A 20,970-nucleotide genomic window follows, 5' to 3' on the forward strand; every position below is an offset into this window, starting at 1 on the left:
TTGGTTACCGGTCACATTTGCTGATTTACATGGGAATTTTTTTAGCACTGGTCTCTTCCTATCTCTCCCTCTCACAGCAACTCCCGCACCGGGCCAATAGTATTGCTATGGTGTGTAATTAGGCCCGTAAGCTCATGGGCTCAGTTGACTGGTTAAACGCAGCTCTGATTTTATCAGTTGGAACACAAACACAAAAACCATTTAGCCCTTTAACATAAAAGGCCCTAGGCCTCATTGATCTCCCATGCTGGGGAGGCTGACATTCATGCTTTTTCACATTGAGGCTCAAGAAATGAGCAGTGAGAAAGAGCTCGTCTATCCCAGAAACATTAGATCATTTACAGCAACATCCCACACATTCTGAATTTTTGTGTTATTTTTATTTGACAGGGGAAATATAGTATAGCAATTCATCCTTTCATTGTCTGAAAATTAGCTTACTAGTAATGTCTTACTTTATTAGCCTGTTTCATGCTAACTGGCCATTCACCAGTTAAAAAAACAAGTAAAACAAACTTTTCTCTGCACCAAAATGGGCCTAAGAAAAACTGATAAAATTAGGTGAAATATCTTTATCTGTAGTTGTTGTACCTGTAGTTGACTGCAGTTTTCTAATATAATATTGTTTTTAAACCATGAACCCTGTGATTCATGGATGATTAAAATGGTGTCATATAACAGCTTATACAAATAAAGAATCAAATTCTGCGAAGAAGACAAAAGTGATCAAAAAGTACCAGTGTTTAGAGGATACATTATCACAAGTGTGCTCATAGTTTTTTTTAAATATATAGTCGTTCGGTAGTTATTTAGGTAATATATTATTTGATTGCTGATATAGACATGTGTATCCCTGTTTAACATGCCTTTTTTCATGGAAGACATTTTGACATGTAACACTTGCAAAAACACACATTAAACAATAAGATGGCTAAATTCTGTGTCAGGGTCCTGGTATTGTGCATGATGGCTCACTGACATAGTGTCTTGACTTACTTGGATACTTGAAAAGAGCAGAGCCCCCATATGCTGCTTTGACAAGTCAAAATGTGACAATGTGAAAAGGCCTAATGGTATGGGTGCATACACAACTAAAACCAATTTGGTCTAAACATTATACTTTCACTGGTGGAGGAAGGATCTATTTTAAGTTTTATGGTTGAATCCTTGTTCAGTACAAGTGAATAAGAAGGATGTGTGTTACAACAGGTGGGCAGCCGTCCATGTGATATCTGTAAGGGAAAGCACCACAAATCAGACTCAAAACTCCCAAGTTCAGTATTTTGCCTAATGTGTACAAAAATATCTTCATAACTAAATGTAAAAAAACAGCTACTTTACTATTAATTGGGGGAAAATATCGAGTCGAGGAATATTGAACTAAAAACAACCATTGGCACACATGTTGTCTTTTCTGTGTAATGCGAAAAAGATGAGAATATACCTTGACGTACTGTATTTATGTGAACTTCTAATACATGAGATAAGTTACAATTCTCAAATGTACGTCTTTATATAATCTGTGATAAAAAAAAAAGTTTAAAAAAAAAATCCCACTCCACATTATTCAGTGGTACTATTACTAAAACAGACTGGTAGATATAGCCAAGTACATGGCATATTTTACATAAGGTGAAGCATCTACTGTTGCCAGGATGAAGAGGATTTTTTTTTTTTGCATCAACAATGCCTATTAACAATAACTGTGAATGTTTCAGTGTTTTCCACCCATAACTAATTCAACTATTATAAAAAACAACGCTGAAAATATTGTTTTATAAAAAAAAAAAATTCTTAAAATACATTTATTATTTAATGACATTTTGTCTTTAGGACATAGATTTTTCACCTTTCATAAATGACCCTTTATGTCAACAAAGAGTAATATCTCAACCCCCTGTGGGTCTAAGTTGGTTCTCAGGTTGTTTACTTTGTGATGCACATGGTTTTACATGGCAGCAAGAAAGCAACAAAAATTTAAACATAAATCAATGAAATGATAAAATAACAATTTCAAAAACTGTGTACCAGGCGGTTGGTGACGTTGCACACATTCCCGAGCGGCAAAGAGCGTGTAGAGGATTCCTGTGCTGGTCTGTGCATGCTTGGTGCAGTCAGACCAGATTCCTGCACTACTGCTGGCTGTGGATGAGGAGGCTAGATTCACTTAGCTGGGTTTGCCACTGGGGTGGATCAGCAGCACAACGGAGGCTAGATGGCTGTGACATACCTGCAAGTGTGCTGACGTATATTAAAAGTGCCGAGCTGTCACACACTCGTGCATGCAGGGAACTCCTTCATGAGTTAGTCACAGAGAATTGGAACAGATTACAGGTTAGCGCAGAAGCATCGCCAGATTCTAGTTAGATTTTACAAATCCCTGTGGGAAATTCTGTCCACTGCATTTGTCCCATCCTAACGGTTTATGAGCGGTGAGCCTCCACAGTGCAGCACCCAGGACAAACTCCATTTCTGAGGTCAATGCCTTGGTCAAGGACAAAGGTAGGGGTATATTGAAGCACCACTGCAATCTGTGTCCTGTATTATACTTACATACTGTGCTCCCAACACTCCAATCACACACTTGTTTGTATTGCATGATTACTAGAAACATCAGTGGCAAAATGCTAAATAATTCCACAGCTTCGAAAATGATTCACATTAGAGCCTAAATGTCCAAACACAGTACACATATTAGAAATATATGTACAAATATTCAGTTCCAAAGTACAAAATCTATTTGGCCATTTTCAGATACATTCAGACAAAATATTATGACATCAGTTTCCTCTCAAACAGTGCTGGACTCAAAAATAGTCTCACTCACTCCACCCACCATCCTCATTCTTAGAAAAACTGGTCAGATGTGGTGTTGTGTGGGTGGCATCTTTCAATTTTACAAGGTTACAGTGCAATCTCAATGGCTTTTCATATTTCCATCTTTTGTATCATTTGTGTTCAGTCCTTTTCTGATATTTCTGAAAGGCATTAAAGACAGAATAATGGTACCTGTTACAATTACTCAGTCAGAATTTAGTCGCATTATAGTCAGTCAACCATTGTCAGTTCAGTGTTTGTCTGGCAGACAAAGAAATAAATGATCACACCACATGCACACCTGTGTGGAGTTGGCTAGTCTATAACAGATAACCAAAAACTGGCCAGTGTTTCTTTTTTACTTACCCACAAAACGTCTGGTACTCCAGATGGCACTCCACCTCTGCTGTTTAGGCTTGTGCTTTGTGCCTCTCTTTGAGTCTCCTCTTGTATTTTTCTGTAGCCTGGAGGGAAAAAGTTTGCTATCTGCAGCTGTTACCTGTTCATCCAGTATTATCCAGCTTTTCCTAAAATACTGTAATATTTTATAATTCACATTATAAGTGATCTGCTCAGATATTTGATTACCTGTTATGCTTTCCTGTCAAAAGTTGCTCCCTAAATTTCCCCCACTTCTCAAAAGGAAAAAGAACAATTTTAGCATGCTAACATTTGGTTTGGAAACACACCAGCACAATATTGGATGTAGCAACAAAAACTGAACAATGGCTACTTTTTGTGCTCTCGGAAAGGTACCAAAGGCAGAGGAAGTAAAGTAGTGTTCGCATCCAAACCAAGTTGGATGTGAACTTCAGGAAGAATTTGGTCACTATATCTTCATTCAAAACAATGACAATTTAGTCCGCTAACTAGCAACTGTTAGTAGCTACACTAGCTTATTTTAGCAACCATGACCGCAGCAAATAATACAGTAGCCTTTCATATACATACACCGGCCTATGTTACAAAAACTACTTACCCAGACACAACCAGCATCCTAGAAATGGCAGAGCTTCAGTGCCACCAGTTTCAGACCTGATGCACCAGCCCAACCTGCGCCACCTATCAGCAGGAAAAGCAGCAGCAGCAGCAGCTTAGAAAGGAAAGGAAATAAAGCACTACTAGCAATATTAGGCATGAATGGCTAAGATAGCATCCAGACTGACAGTTTTACCATGAATCTCTGTTTTAGATGTGTTAGTGCTACACTTCATGGAACTACCACATATTTTCACTTACAAACTCAGCCATCCATGCCTAGTATTGCAAGTAGTGCAATAAAGACAGCATAATGGTACCTGTTATGCTATCTTAGCCTTGGCAGCCTTAGCCTGTTTGTTGCATTTCCTCAGGGGTAAGCTCTGGTGTTTACAAATTCTGTTTAATTCTGACAACATACCATAAGATAGATATTTATTTAAGTATCTTTGTATACTTTTTCAGAGCAATGATGTTTTTCTTTGCAATTTACTGTTTCTAATGCTGGCTTGTTTAGTTGTATTTAAATTAACTAGCAGAGCCAACTAGCTGTTTGTTGTTTCAAACGACCCGAACAAACGTTAATATTTGGCTACTGGTAAGCTTTATGTTAGATTTTCATGTGCTCCTCACAACAATGTGAAAGGATTGGTGATTTTGTAACGTGTGGCTATTTAAGCTAACAGCTGCTTTGGCATTAGCTTATAGTAGTGGGGTACAATGCAGCAGCAAAACAACCACCTGAATAGATTTGTCCTGTCAAATATAACTTTGACTTAAGCTTTCTGGCAAATTTGGTGTGTAAGGTTTGTGTTGTTATTAGACGTGAGGACTGCCAGGCCAAGGCACTGTGGCTTTGCTGATGTGCACAAACAAACCAAGGAACATTAGGAGCATTACCATGCTTGCTAGTTTATTTCTAATATGTTTCCTGATTTCATTTTGAACATGTCTTTCTGCTCATCTAAGGTACAAAGAAATGTCAGTGCCTGCTACCAATAGTTAACAGGAGTAAGACCGCATGAGGATTAATGGTTTTCATGTTTTATGGATTAATGTGTGGTAATTTCCAGAAGTGAAAATATAAATTAAACTGGGGCATAGCTATATATTACTGTTGCTTATTTCCCGTTAATTGAGGCCTATATATTCAGCCAGATAAACACTAGCCCAGGTCACATCCAGCAGGTTGAATACCTGGACCCTTTGTGTCTGTCCCAGCTCTGAACTGGTACGTTGATGGATTTCACCTGACTGACTTGACCAGTTTCTGAAGTACTTTACAGTGAAGTGGCCCCAGCACTCTTTGCGTTAAGCACACTCCTCTTTAGTTGTATTCTTGTTGTATTTTAAGGCATTGCTACGCCTACAGCATCCCTCCCCTCCGCTACTGTTATACCAGCTCTCTGTCATGTTCTTGTCTGTTGCTGTGTTATCAGTGAGCCATTTTCCACTTTACAATCAAATATTCCTTTTGTGTCTTTTCATAGCTCTAGAGGGTGTAACCAACATCCTCAGTGACGTTATACCAGGAGGTTGCCCTCTGTATGTATCAGTTCCTGAAAACAAGCACCCAGCAAGATTCTCTGTGACAATAAAGGCTCGGCAGGGTGGGACTCAGGCAGTAATTCTCCACCATCCATCACCTTGTGATGATAGTGTGAAGTAGCAAAGCTCCATGGAGTACATGAAGTCTTTATTTAAAAGCTGTATCAGTGATTTCTACATAATGTATACCACTTCAACCACATCTTTTCCCAATGTTTAGATTCTTTGTAGCAATTCTGTGATGAGTCACCACTTTAATGGGATTAATCTGGATCTGGATCTGAAAATATCACTACCATAAACCCTCACCAGTTCTCAGATTTGCTGCATTAGTGTTAAAAGACAGATGACAGCCTTTGGAGGTATTCAGTCATCAAAAATAGCACACAGACAGCTCATTAATGGAGATATAAGTTTAATACAAGTCTGACTTGATTATGTATAAAAGCAATACTGACACCACATGTATTTATTTATTTATTTATTTTGCAAAAACAACTGTTTATCTGAGGACAAACATTTGCATATGACAATTACATTTTCCCATGTTAAGGACAGTCTTGGTGAAATTTGATGTCTTCGTGTCTCCATCTTGCATTTGTCACCAGTAGGAATGAGTGAATACAGACCCTGGGAACATGGTGTTACACCCCCCCCAAACCACCACCACCACAATCACCACCACAACAACCCCCTCTGCTTTACGATGTAATTCTATAAGGGAATCATGAAAAGCAGGAGAGAGAGATACCCTATTGAGATGAGCTGTCCTTTACATTGTAACTTAACTCCATTCCTTCCACTATAACACCTTGACAAGGAGAATCCTTCCAAATAATGGGTTGTGTAGCGACACCATTGCTGCAGGCTGCATCCCTGTAATTGCTGAGCACTTCCTGGTAAAGATGGCAGTTGAGATGACATGGGAATGGGCGAGTCTCCAAAGACACACGCACCTTATGGTGTCTCCGCCCCGAGACAGGCACACACACACACACACACACACACACACACACACACACACACACACACACACACACACACACACACACACACACACACACACACATACATTACAGATAATGATAAAATTTCATGTGTTTCATTTCCAAATCACAGAATATATGTTTTGCTTCTCTAATAAACCACACTACCCTGCTTGTGAAAACTCCCGCACATTTTCATCGACTGTCTGTCCGTGGAACCTAGGAATTGATGTTGATATAGTCTATTTCATGATAGTGGTATGTTTGAAGTAAATAGAAGAAAAACGGAGTTGGTAGTATGAAAAGTGGTAGCTACCCGAAGAGCACCACCTGCAGAAACTGAAACACTATCATTAACATGACGGAAAGGAGAGGGAAGGTAAAACATGTTACAGTGTGGCCCACACAACAGTATTTGATTGATGGAGGTCAAATCAAAATAGGAAAGTAATTAATTAACATTTTAATAATGAAATATGTAGCACAACAAAGGGAACATAGACCTACAAAAGACACCAACATGTACATTTACACGTTTACACATGTATTTTCATATACAAACACACACAAGCACACACCCACACACATGCGCGTGCCTCTTGGCAGATGGTGAACCATGAAGTCGACAGGGCTGTAAAACAAGCCTGTTCTCTTTGTTCACCTACGCAGTACTCTATCAGATGGCAGCTTTTTATCAAGGTGTGGCTGACACTGGCTCCAAACAGAGCTCTGTTAAACAGGAATATGGGAGGCCCGCTTCTAATAATTGGGGTGCCAGGGCTGGACTCACATTATTGTCAGGCAGCTCTCCCTCATTGTTGCCATGTTGCACTGAGTAAGTGGGACATTTACAGCCATGTGTGCGTAAATGACTGAACTGACAAGACTGGGGACTATTGCATCTTTCTTGTGAATTTAGTCATGTGAAATGTGTGACGACACATACTACAGGGTTTGATGACACCAACAGTCTTATGTCTTTGATCTGAACAATGGAGGAAAACTTTGGTTTTTTTTTAAAGTACCTATCACTCAGTTACGAGCAAACCAGAGCCTTTAGACCAAAGTCACATGGACTCATGAGTAGCTTGTTTATTGGACATATTTTGGTAACCTGACTTCCCGTCCGTTAGAAACTTTGGTGATGGGGCAGTCAAACTAAATCTGACTTGAAGCATGTAATGCTGTGGTCTTCATATCAATTAAGAAACAGCTAAATATATATATATTATTCTGTACAGTCATGTAGCTTGTTCAGTTGCCAACATCAGTCTCTTCTTATACCCTGGTCCCTTGCATTTAACACATTAGCACTTAAACCGATGCATGTTTGGGGATGTTCCCCATTTTGTTGTTGACTCAGTTCAGCTCTTGTCTTGAATAACACTGCAGAGTTTGATTGACCTGCTCTAAATATGTTCTGGATACGCTCTGCTAGGGGTGATTGCGCACTTTAACTACGTCGGTGGAAGATGTATGCGATGCTCATGGTTAACTGACTGTATGTATAATTATATGGTTGCATAGATGCTAGGTCTAAAAGGCAGCCCCCCCCAATTATCAGGCTGTTGGGAGGAAGAGGGGAGATTATGCATAATTGCCAACTGTGGCTGGGCCTGGGTGTTTCCTCCTGAGTCAAATCACTGAGACAGAAGGTGATTAGTGGATTTGCAATGTGAGCAGACAAATACTATGTTGCTCAACTGCATACTTGCTACTGGATTTGGCACTAGACAATATGATTAATGATAATGTCTGCAAAAAAAAAAAAAAACGATCCCAGGAATGATTCAGCTGAATGAATTAATGTTAAAATAAACTGATGTTCACAGTAATGTATGCATGCTTTAGGTTTTAACAAGTGAGCAGATAAACTTATAGTTCATGTTATTTTCTATCAGGAATTTTTGAAGATGGAATTGTTGTGATGGTTTGCCCCTATATAATTAATAAATTGTATCCCCTACTACACTTACAGAATGTTAAACTTACATAACATAATTTTTCTAGTTTAGGAAAAAGTCGACCAGTATAATAAAATGTGAGGATGATATCATATCTACATACTTCTCACTTTTTTAATGACATTTTGCAAAACGTCTCTGAGTAGGAAGAAAATATTATTTCACCTTTTACATCAGGATATAATACCCTGGAAAACCAGCAAATCCATTTTGATTGACCATCTGCTCTCATGTTACCACAGGGTTCACACAACAGAGGCCTACAGGCAATTAATATTGAATGAAGCTAAACTCAGAGGTGGGGTGGGTGTGGGATACATAATCTTGAGTAGTTAGTTTGTCTTTAGCTGTTGTAGTAAGATTCAGTCTACAAGAGGCAACCGTTGCTAAGGGTCCCATTACCCGAGTAACCAGTGATTGTTTACTTTGGTTTGGTGGGTTTGCTTACTTGCAGCGTGACAGACTATGGCTGACTTCAGAGGACTAAACTGCAGACAGACCATGTGATTTCACCCTCTGTCAAGTTGGTCCCTCAGACTGTGGGTTTGTTGTTTGTCTGGGCCCTGCAGCTGGACTACAAGGTTGAACACACATGGTGGAAAAAGAGTGGACTGAACAGGTTTTCATGGAGTCTGGCTGTCCATTTATGTGACATTGGAGTTGCAGGTAAACCCCTTAGCTTCCAAATATAGCTCCACCTGTTTTCTAATACAAAACACCACATTTATTTTCAGATGGTATATTTTCTTCACATAACATTTTTTTATTTTATTTTATTGCCAAATGTTATATTATATTTGGTCTATACAGAAATGTACATACAGAAGTCTAGCACCTTTTCTGATGGTGGCGCTAGGGGGAAGGTCATGGGGTCATTCAGTTACAGTGGGTCTATGAAAGCTGAAAGTTTAATGGCATTTTGTGCGTTAGATTGTAAGATTTTGACATTTCAGTCTGATGTTGTTCCTAGAGGAAATACACCACCACTCTGGAAACAATAAATGTCCATGAGTCACCAGTTTGAACTAGTGGTGTAAGACGAAAGGTCAAGCTGGACCGCAAAATCATTAGGAATCATCCTCTGAATACCATGAATACCGTGAACATTCATTTCCATGCCAGAGTATGTGGCAGAGTTACCAGTAGTCAAAATATCTGATAACTTGCTGTACTTAGACGTTAAAAGGACAGAAATTATATGTGACCAGCTGCTTAGAAAAAGGCTAAAGAGTCTACAGCCACGCTAGCAGCTCTATGAGGCTGTACTTAGGCGCAGCGGTGCTTTGAGCTAAGTGCTAACATCACCATGCTAACATGCTCACAATGACAATGTTAAGATCTTAAGTTTGTTAGCATGCTAACATTAGCCAGTTAGAACTAAACATAAGCTGAGGCTGATGGTATTGTCATAAGTTTTGCAGGTAATTGTTCATAAACCAAATTATCAGAGAAATAAAAATTTTGACTTGATGGTGCTAGATGGAAAGTTTAGTTTAGAAAAGTTATTACAATTCATCCTCGGGGGCCATGAATGGGTTTAAAAAATTCATGGCAAACCATCCAATTGTTGTTCTTTTTTTTCGGCTTATTTTTTGGCGTTTTTGCATTTATTTGACAGTCACATTGTAGAAAGACACAGGAATCAAGACAAGCGAGAGATGGGTGTATGACATGCAATAAAGGTTCACGGACTCAAACCATGGACGTTACAGTTATGTGGTATGGGCCTTAACGACTAAGCTACTAGAGTGACCCCATTCAATATTGGTTAAGATATTTCAGTCTGAACCAAAGAGGCTACACCAACCGACCATTGCCATCCAGAGCTATTAGTCTAGCATGGCTAATAAAAAAGATCTCATGTAGATCTCATCTCATGTTAGATGCACAGTACCATTGGTGATGGGTGAATGGTCTCTCTTCTTCTTTTCCTCTGATACCCCGCCAAATTTTTGGCGTATTCTGACTAAAATTGAAAAAAATCTAATTTCTTATCTCCATTTCTTAGAACAGGGTCAATGTGCACTGAAAAAGGTCCACCTGTCCTCCCGTGTAGGAATATTTCTAGCCATTACAAACAATCTGCTCTAGCACAAGGTCATGTTATCTGAGTCCTCGGTGGTGTCCTGTAATGAGGGCCAGGGAGAGAACACTGGGCCGGAGAAGAAACAAGATGAAGGAGTGGAGAAAGAGGAAGTGGAGGTTACCCACGAGGACGACAAGCCCACAGGAAGCCTGAGGAAAGAGCTGTCTTCGTCAGTTGACCATATAGGCATGCAGGAATTGACATCAGAAAGTGGAATGGAGCAGGTCCAGAGGAAGAAGACGCAGGCTCGGAAAGACAGAACGAGGTTTTCCCACATGACTATCAACCAGGAGCGCCCAGCTCGAGGGTCAGGTGTGTGTGGGGAAAAGTGGAATGTCATGTGTGATTTGTGATTATTTGAGATTCTATTTATAGGGTGATCCTCTATTGCAGCACACTAAAATACATGTCTGCACATTTCCACACTGCAAAATAAAAAGGCATTGCACATTCAGAATCATTATTAAGAAACCACTTGAGGCGGACGAAATACTTCCCGCAACTGTGGTAATCCCAAGATTTTTTTATACCTCTGTATTGTACTGTGTATAGTAAGTGTGTGTCCCTGTAAGTGCAACAACACAATATACTGATGTGTACATGTGATAGAGCTTATGTGTATGTGATTGTATGACTGACTGTGTGCCTTCTTGATTTCTGTGTGTTTCTGCATGTAAAAATAACAGGTGCGTGCTTGGTTGAGCGATATCTCCGTAGGTCTTTCCCCAGGGGCTTGTTGACCTGCTCCTACACAGACAAGGACAAGGAGCAGCATGTAGATGAACCCCGGGGGCCTGGCCCTTTCTACTTCATTGGAGGAGCCAATGGGGCTGAAATGTAAATAGAGAAATATGAAAAAACAGTGTCAGATTTTCAATATTTAAAAAATGTCATCACGCATCCAATGTGAAGTTTTTTCTATTTGAAGATGTAAATCTTCAGAAAGTTGATAATTTCTAAAAGAAGATTTGAACTCACTTTTGTGGAAAACATCTTTCACATATTATATATTTTATTTCGTTTTAAGTTTTATGTGTTCCTCCTGTCTTCTGGACTGTTGTGTGATTGAAGCTGACGTATGATTGAGTTCCTCTGGGATTTTTCCTTTAGAGTGAGCAGTTACTGTGAGAGCAGAGGATGGAAGAGGATTTACAACAAGCAAAGGGAGGATTTCAACCTCAAGTGGTGTGAAACCAAATCACCAGCCAACTACTGCAACTTCAGAGAAAGTAGCTTTTACTTTTCATTTCTGTTCTCATTTTGCTTCTGTGAACGGACGTTATTACCTTCCGTTCACAGAAAGAAATCTTAAAATCCTCAAGTGTCTTTTCCAGGTGAACAGTTGGTGTACCAGATTCCTAACAACAAGGTGCTCACCACTAAGATTGGCCTCCTCAGCAGTCTGCGAGAGTATGAGCGAGTCAGCAGCAAAGTCAACCACGGTCGAGGACTCAGGTGAAGGGGGCGGCTGTATTTGTCTGCTATTCATCTCTCATCCAAACGGGTTGTATCTATTAAAACAGATGTAACAGTCTATTTCCTTTACAGAATTTACAGTTGTGTCATAAATCTCATAGCAACCGTCCCGTACCATTGTGGAAGGTCAGCTCTGCAAATACTGATTGAAAGACACATCAGCTTGTGATACTATTTAATAAACACAGGCAATTTGCATCATCAGGAATCAGGTCTCCCCTTTGAATCACACAAGCTTGGTATTGAGAATTTTGTGTTTCAACTATATAAACTGTTTCAGTGGATTATTACTAATACCCACTGAAAAATGAAAATGTTTTACAACCAGATTCTTCAAACTAGCACATGAAATGTCTGTATTTAAATGTTTGTGATGTAAAATAGGACTTAAATACCAAGCATTCCTTTGGCTGAATAAAATGTTCAAGTTCCGATACACCTAAAGGAGAGATGTGACCTTTAATTTTCTTTTTTTTTCAATCAATTCTTTATTATATATTTAAGCATACACACAGAACAGAGTGAAAAAACAAAAGAGAACAGAAGATAAAAAGGTAATGTTAGATTCAGACTACCCTTACACTCACACACACATCTCTAACATACAGTGCAAGTCTAGGTTTCCCCCTTCACTCAAAAAAATGTTTTGCGTATTGTAACTTCAATTGTAAGTTTAATTTTCACTGTGCAGAATGATGTGTACGTGCAGAGTTTGACACTAAAAGGCTGTTTTCACATTCATCTGCTGAAGGTAGAAAGTTTCTCTGTGCTCACCTGAAATCTGAGTTTAAGACGTGCACCCACAAGCTGATTTTGTGACATCACAACTAGTTCGAAAGGCAGCCATTGTCCAATATGTGACTCACACAAGTGTCATGTAAAAACCTGAAACCTCCAGTACACATAAACTTCAAATGAACTTTTCAGTGAAGTAGGAGAGATCTGGTGTTCGGTAGTTAAACTTTTGAAAGAAGGAGAAGGAGTAGATGCAATTTTACTGGACCGAGCTAGCTGAACTTTTATTGTGGACAAAAGAAATCAGACATGGATTAGCAGAGTATTTTTATGTGTCTTAAAGGAATGGTTCGAGATTTTGGGAAATACAATTTTTTTTTAAATTTCTTGCTGAGAGTCCGATGTAAAGATTGAGCCGACCCATCACAGTCTGTGTGACGCCAGAGTTTTGAAATCAATCTGCACTTATGGTAAAAATGTCTTACACAACTCAATGAAAACGTAACTGTTCAAACATTAAAAGCAAACACAATGATCTCTGTATTGGATTATCAAACTGAAGCAAGTTTTCATACTGTAGTTGAATACAATAATCGGGAACCAAGGCTAGTTGAAAGACTACAACATACTTTGAAAAGTGGCCAGCGGTAATCTGAAGTATGGTTCATTTGTAGAAAAAAAATATGTAAAGACACCGCGATGGTCCTTTAAGAGCTTAATGACTTTATGCTTTAAAATGAAGGGAAACTTTTATTTGTCTCAGGCAGTTTCGATTTTCAGCATATGACACACTTTCCTAATCTTACCTCAAAGGCAGTTTCAAATAGCTGAGGATACGCAGATATTCATTTTGGCTTCCTCCTGGTTGTGTTGTACTTTATAGGAGGCTGAAAATGGAAGAGTTTGTTCCCACTACCTTCCGCATGGATGTGAGGGAAGAGAGGGATGCTTTCTTTGCCCAACAGGAAGGTAAAATGCCAAACACATCCCACCTACATTAACCTCAAACACATTAGTATCCTGCTGCAACAATAATACACCAGTGGTTTGACTGGATATGTTTTTTTTTTAGCAGGCTCCATTTAAAAATGAGACAAATCAAACATGACCTGTCATGCATCCAACAATGAAAAGAAACAGAACAGTTTGTGCTAAGCAGTGTTAAGACAACAGTTGCCTTGGTGATTGTTTAATCAAGAGGTTGAGGACGTTGGAAAATAATGCACTTCACCTCCCATAAGGCCCTGATAAAATCACCAGGGGAACATGCTGTTACCATAGAGATGAGTCAGCAGAGGGCAGGGCTGAGACACAAACACAAGGAGAATGCTCTGCAAGATGTGGATATAGAGTTGCTGCACCGGACAGGACTGAGACAAATAAAATACATTTAATATTATAAGAGAGAAACTGGCAGATATTTTTCATGAATGTTAAGGACTAGGGATTAAATGATTCACTTGGTTCTGTATTGTTTGTAGCGACTGAGACACATGGCATTATGATAAGTGGTGTACAGGTTATGACAAACATGGTTATCACTAAGTAAACAGGAAGAAGACACAGACAGGTGGTTTAGATCTCTGGGTGATGGATGAATCTATGGAAGAGAAGAAAAGAGAAAAGAAGAGAAACTGAAACAGAACCATGCACAGTGGAACATATACAGAAAAAAAAAACAGTCATCACCAAAATCTTTCTATAATTCTCCTCTTTGACTGTTTCCCACATATTTGAACAACCACTCATTTTTTCAAAATGAGATGAGATCCATCATTTTGTACTGTCATTGAGGTGCACTGTCATCATTTAAAGTCAGTGGTGGGGGAAGATATTTTACTTCAGTAAAAGCACTAATACCTAAATGTAAGAATACTACATTACAAGTTAAAGCCCTGCATTCACAATGTTACTTAAGTAGATTTACAAAAGTGTTGTTTGCAAAATGTAAGTACTCATTAGACAGTACAAGGCCCAAGTCACAGTTTTTTATGCTATTATAGTAGTATTAACACTGATGCATCAACATGTGAGCAGCATTTTAATGTTGTGGCAAATTTCAACTACTTTATATACTATTTGGTAGTTTACTTGATTACAGTGCATATAAGCCAATCTATGCTCTGTGTGTTTATCTCTAATCTCCAAATGTAGTGGAAAATGGAAATACTCAAGTAAGGTACAATTTCCTAAAAATGAAGTACAGTACTGGAGTAGATATATTTAATGTTTCACTTCTACATAATGCTAATTTACACATCTAGCAAAGGTGAGGAATTGCATTTTGGGATTTTTGTAGGCACAATAATCTGCAGAGGTTTCACACTTTTCAGGTTTAATCAGTCAAATATAGTGAATGAAGTACACTAAGGAGCTAATAGGGGACAGATTTCACAAACAGCACAAGTCTCGTTCAGAGAATGAAGAATATAATGTAATAATATTACCCTTATAAAAAAAAATAGCTCTACATAGGATTAGACATAACACAGCATTTTAAAGCCATACAGAATAAGAGACCACAGACCTCCACAGAAAAAAAACAAAACATTGAACAGTACAAATCTTAAGTCTCATTCACAACATCTCTAAACAGAGCAGGACTTCATGTTTCACACCTGTATATGTCATATATTTTTAAAATAACAATTACCTGATATATCTTTGTGACTGTAACCAGGTGTGAGGAACAACGAGATCCGTATGTGGATCTGTAAACCCACGGGTCTGAACCAGGGCAGAGGGATCTTTCTGCTGAAGAGCCAGGAGGAGTTAGCCGCTTTCAGACTGAAGCTGCAGCACATGGACGACAGCCAGGCCAACAGGAAGATGCATCATTGCCGGCCTCAGGCCTGCATTGTCCAGCAGTGGGTGAACATACATAACTATGGGGTTGTCAAAATGGATAACGTGTCACGATCATCATGTCTACCCCGAAAAGGTTCCATTTGTTTGCTGTTTCCAGTAAGTTTGGAGAGTTTTTAACAGGCACCAACAGACTCATAAAGAACCGATTAATCTTTAAACTGGAATTAAAAACACACAAATCTCCTAAACTGCAGCTATAAGGTTTTCACCACCTGATAAGAGTAACATACAGTACTGGAAATGAGCAAGTGATAAAGAGCCATAAAAACAATATTGGCATACAGTTGGTAAACTCTAGTAAATGGGTATGCCATTTTTTTGAGAAGAGAATGACCATCTGAGACTGCTTTCATTAAGTGTGTGTATATACAAATGTTCACAGACGATTTAGAGAATTTTGTTTAGGCAATTGTCTGTTGTACATCTTTTAACTGACAAATGACAAATTAGGTTTTCCAGAGAATTTTGATATACTGTAGCTTTTGTTGTCTTGAATGTAAACTGCCATTTTGCCCTCAGTTACATTCAGAGCCCACTGCTCCTGAAGGGGAAAAAGTTTGACGTTCGCTGTTACCTTCTGATCGCCTGCACTGCACCTTACATGGTCTTCTTTCGCCATGGTTATGTGAGACTGACCTGCGACCTCTACGACCCCTGCTCCAAAAACCCATCCGTCCACCTGACCAATCAGGTAGACCCCATTACTGTGAACACTCTGCCAAAATATCCAGGGTGGACTGGCAGTTCAGAAACATCTAATCAGGCAGTTATAGAAACATATCCATGATACATCTTATCAAAATAGATAGAAAATGGGTCATGCCAGTGGTGCTCCTCAACAAGGCTTGACATATGGCCTTGACTGACATATACAATGTTAAAATAAGTCCAAGTTGTATTAACTGTATGGTATTTTTGCTTCTGCCAGGCAATCAACAAGAGGCACAAAAAACATTCTTAACTTCCTTGCAGGTGCTGGGTAGTAATTACTAAAATTACTAGCAAAATTACTAAAAACTAAAACTTAACTTAAATTAAAAAAATACCCACACACTGCTTGTTTGGTCCATTCTTCTTTTTATTTTAAGCGCACATAATTTCTTCCACAATTACTGGCATATGAACATAAATAATGAAGAGTTGGGAACTGACAATTAGTTCTTTTTCACATTTCTTTTTGTTATTGTACAATATTTTGACGGAAACACTGCTGAAGGAAAATGTAAGTTTAGGACTGACGCCACTGTTCTGATGTTAAATTCATTTTCGGAGTTTAAACGCACTCTGTCAGTCATTCACACTTTTAATCCCAAATCACAATTTAGTTAGGATTTTCTGGTTCCTAATTTCAGAGGAGAATATTTCATGGGCATAGTAACTGCTTATGGCCAAAAGTCACCTCTCAAGTGTGGGATTTCCATGGTAAACACAAACTCAATAAAAGACAAAATTATTATTACTGAATAAAAGCAGTTTCTAATAAACGTTTTAATCCAAAGATATTTGCATCCCATCCCTCTTTACAAATACCTGTCCCCATCCATTTCTCTGCCTTTGCTGACTGCTTCGTGTGTCTCTGGTCCCCCTGCTGTCGCTTTCTAGTACATGCAGAAGAAGAACCCCCTGTACAGCCAGCTGAAGGAGGACACTGTGTGGTCCATGGAGAGCTTCAATGCCTACGTCAACGACAGGTTTCAGGTTGCCAAGGGTCTGCCCAGGGACTGGGTGCTGGGCGCCTTAGCAGTGAGTGCTGCTGTGTGTTGTAGCTCTCAGGGACCAATTACCATTTTAATGATGGTTCTTGGTGCTTGCAGCTAATTGAGTTTGTTGTTAGGTTTGGGTGATCTCATCGCTGTCTGAGGATACATCATCTTATTACTAGAATGAAATATCTCACTTGCTGCTGGCGGTTGTTTTTATGCTTAGTGGCTTAAAGTATAACATACAATACACTGTACTTTTAGCATTTTTAGCATTGGTTGCTATTGTCAGAATGAAACCTCAAACCCTGAGAATGAAACACTTTGAAGTATATGGATTTAACCACAATGTGCCTATTTGGTTTAACAGAAACTTGCAACTGTATGACAAAGTCTGTACATAAATTGAACCAAGAATTGTCTGTACAGCACCGACAAAGACTGAGCTGAGCTGTAGCTGTGGGAGAGAGAGAGATCAACTGATTTGTTTCCACACTTGATTAGACATCAATCTGTTTTCCCTTTGTCCTACTCTACATGAACGCTAAACTGGAACTGCTATCAAAGCCACTATGGGTGAAAAAAGGAAATCTTATGCCATTACAATTATTTGAAAGACGCTATAGTCTGATAACAATTCTGTACATCATGTCTTCAACCACTTGCCAGTCACTATTATCAGTCATGTGAGAAGCACACATCCAATGAAAACAGCTGTATAATGTGCTCTGGAACTTTTGAAAATGACTAAAGTGACATTTTGGTTTGGGCTTGGGGACAACACATCTTAAAAGGAAGTTAATTTGGAATTTAAAACCCATGAGTCATTACCAGGCAGGCAGGGTCTAATGAAAAATGCTATCGAGTTGCATTATGGGAAATGCAGGATCCAGTGTTTTTGAAGCTTAACCCTTATTAGCGACAAACAGTCAGGATATCTTGGCCTCTGCTGCTTTGATTTTAACCATTCTTTTAAAAATCTGTCTCTCACAAATACCCCAACTTTATGGAAGTGTAATACCTAAACCTTTTCAAAACAAATGCTGTTCTAGCAAGCTAAATTACATTTCTAAACTATGTACTGTGATGTGATGAAAGCCACTAGACTGTTACTAGACTAAGAGTGCTAATTTAGCATTGCCTTAATTAGGTCTTGAAATGACATTAAACTTTAAACTAATTTCAACATTTTTAGCTATGCAGCTAAGGTTGTTTGCTTCTTATAGCTTGTTTTTGTTAATTCTCCGACCCACAAATTTGTCTCCTCTCAGCCTCATTTCCAGCTGCAGCAGATGGCTTTTTTCTGTGAAAAAACTTTAATAAACCCATTGTACACCATCTGTTCAGCACTAAACAACAGGCACAGGTAGCGACTAGCTATTGAACAAAGTGGAGCATTTAGCTGCTGCAGATCCAGATATTTCTCTCAGGAGTTACTGGAGACCACAACAGAGCTGATAGGAGAGTGAAAATTGGAGTTGCATTCATCAGGTGGCCATAAGCAGAAGTCCAAATGAATGGCAATGATATTTCTCAAGGTAAATATAATGTCAGTGTTAGGTTTACAGCTTGTTTAGCTGCCCCTGGGTGGCCAAAAAAGGCAATTAATGCAGCTTTAAATAGTCTCAACACCAGACCAGTCACGAGTAAAGAAATCTGGGAAACATCTAAAGAGAGCAGTCAAATAAATCATCTTTCTATCTTAAAGAAATGCAACCATGCATTTTCAGATACTGTTGTTAAGAACTGCAGACCTCCAAAATGGCGGGCTGGAGGTAGTGCTATTGTGTGTCACTCTGAAGCCTATTGAACAATGGCTGACTGTTTGTTTTTCCTTTCCGTTCATCAGAAGCGCATGCAGCAGATTGTGAAGCAGTGTTTCTTTGCAGTCAAATCCAAGTTAGACTGCCGACTGGGCTTCTTTGACTTGATTGGCTGCGACTTCATGATTGACGAGGACTTCAAGGTGCGTGAGGCGTATGTGAATGTCCTAACGCTGGTCGGTGTTCAGCATGTGCATTAATGATGTCTTCATGTGGTCCTAATAGGTGTGGTTGTTGGAAATGAACTGTAACCCAGCTCTCCATACGAACTGTGAGGTGCTGAAGGAGGTGATACCCAGCATTGTCGTGGAGACGCTGGGTGAGCTCAGACCTCACATCATCATCATCATCTTATTACATTTCACAGAATAGAAACTCAAATTTAGCAGATAGTCTTGTTTTTTAATGCCACTCCACCAAAGATATCCACACATTATTTCATTGTTTGCATGGTACAGTCATACAGTTCCCTTTATTTAATGTTAAACCTTTCTAATCTGCATGCTTAACAGGCTGATGTGTGACACCACCCAAGTTTTTTCTCATGCTCTTCTCTAGATTTAACTCTGGAGATCTTCAGCAAGTGTCGTCTAAGGCAGAGAATCCTTCCTTTGGCCAGTCAGAGGGAGTTTGTGCTGCTCTACAGCGGAGTTTTTCCTCCTGATTCAGCACTGGCCTGCAACAAGAGCAACACAAACAGTGAATTCTACCAGAAAAGCACCAAAAAGACCCAAAAGCCTGAACCCAGAGTGTGTAAGTCAGGAATGGAGGGCAAAAATGTTCCCCCAGCATCCCCTGATAATTGTGTGAATGTCTCAGAGAGCGGGGAAGGACAGGGTAGTTCAAGGTCTAGACACTGTCCCACCAACTCCACCGCCAACTCACCTTTCTTTCAAAACTCATCATCAGTGCATGGTCCGTCACATTTACACAGCAGCAGCAACAGCATACAGACTGTCAGGAGTAAGAACTCCAGGCCTCAGGTCCAGCTCAAGCTGAGCAAAAGTACTTTTTATCACCATTTGAAGGCCGCGGATGCCCTGAAGCGCTCTACGACTCAGCAGAAGACGAGGATCATTATGTTGCCGTCATCACATATGCTGAGTGAAGGGATCTCCGTCTGTGGCTCTCTGGAGACAACACCATGTCCTCCTCACGCTGGACCCCTTGTGTGCGTGGATGAATGTGAAAGAGCAGAGGCAGCCGCTGAAGAAGAGCTGAGAGAGGATAGAAAAAGTTTAGAGTATGAAAGAAAAGAGGAAATGTGAAGCATGTATGCAAACAGCTGTGATCTAAAAGCTAAAAGCTCCGTCTAAAAAAATCCACACATTGGACATCTAGTGCTGTTTTATTCTCAGAGAAATTCAGAGAAACGCTATCAAATGTTTAATGTGACAATAAAGAATGTATTTATTTCGACAACACTGATAACTGGTTTCATTTTCATGTTGTTTTGTAAGGAATATGCGAATAAGAGCATCTTTAATGTCAATTTAAAAACAGGTTTTTCTTCCAATCTCGTTGAATTTGTATTCCTGTAACTGAAGCACATGACCTTCATCGTCAAATCAACAGCAAGTGTCAGATGGAAAATACATCCATCATTCATCTTAAATCAAGTTGCGTCACTTCACAGGCACAGGAGAAGAGCTCCTTCCCTGTGGAAAGACAGAAACACTCAGTCAGGAATGTTTACGAACCCTCCCACCACCTTACTGTAATTCTAACCAGGACGATCAGCACAAGGCTCCACTCTACTGTTGTTGTGGCTTTTTGTTTTGACTGCAGCCCTTTACCTCTCCATTCAATTACTCATAATTATGCATCCATATTCAGGCTCCATGCATGTAAACACAGGCAGGCATGGTCCCATCTTTCACAACAGGAACTTTGCTTTATCTATGTTTCTCAACACGGAAGCTCTTAAGAACATCAGAGAGCTTGACTTATAAACACATATTTTTTCTTTCGCTCAGCAGGACAGCATGT

At 39.4% G+C, this 20,970-nt stretch overlaps 1 protein-coding gene and 1 long non-coding RNA gene across 2 annotated transcripts; one reads left to right on the forward strand and one right to left on the reverse strand.

The window, feature by feature from the left end:
* Positions 1-466: 466 nt before the first annotated feature.
* On the reverse strand, positions 467-3,890 carry LOC120803401. Its single transcript, XR_005709332.1, has 5 exons — positions 3,797-3,890; positions 3,406-3,449; positions 3,184-3,281; positions 2,029-2,230; positions 467-1,232 (listed from the first exon to the last, which is right to left on the reverse strand). It is a non-coding gene; the product is annotated as an uncharacterized LOC120803401 (long non-coding RNA).
* Positions 3,891-8,880: 4,990 nt separating this feature from the next.
* Positions 8,881-20,376, forward strand: ttll10 (tubulin tyrosine ligase-like family, member 10). The gene is made up of 12 exons (XM_040151809.1): positions 8,881-8,959; positions 10,302-10,691; positions 11,066-11,216; positions 11,490-11,608; positions 11,714-11,834; positions 13,474-13,559; positions 15,271-15,457; positions 15,978-16,149; positions 17,061-17,201; positions 19,008-19,124; positions 19,207-19,300; positions 19,540-20,376. Exons 2-12 carry the CDS (start codon positions 10,394-10,396, stop codon positions 20,247-20,249), a joined length of 2,196 nt encoding a protein of 731 aa, XP_040007743.1. The 5' UTR covers positions 8,881-8,959; positions 10,302-10,393; the 3' UTR covers positions 20,250-20,376.
* Positions 20,377-20,970: the final 594 nt, after the last annotated feature.

This window comes from Xiphias gladius, chromosome 18 (assembly GCF_016859285.1).
Source record: "Xiphias gladius isolate SHS-SW01 ecotype Sanya breed wild chromosome 18, ASM1685928v1, whole genome shotgun sequence".
NCBI classification, from domain to species: domain Eukaryota; kingdom Metazoa; phylum Chordata; class Actinopteri; order Istiophoriformes; family Xiphiidae; genus Xiphias; species Xiphias gladius.

What these genes read in the sequence shown, in the direction of transcription:
- ttll10 (XM_040151809.1), top strand. Translation starts at nt 10,394, where the DNA reads ATGTTATCTGAGTCCTCGGTGGTGTCCTGTAATGAGGGCCAGGGAGAG. An exon ending in GGAGCCAATGGGGCTGAAAT is followed by an intron (nt 11,217 to 11,489) that starts GTAAATAGAGAA and finishes TTTTTCCTTTAG; the next exon opens with AGTGAGCAGTTACTGTGAGA. An exon ending in CATTGTCGTGGAGACGCTGG is followed by an intron (nt 19,301 to 19,539) that starts GTGAGCTCAGAC and finishes GCTCTTCTCTAG; the next exon opens with ATTTAACTCTGGAGATCTTC.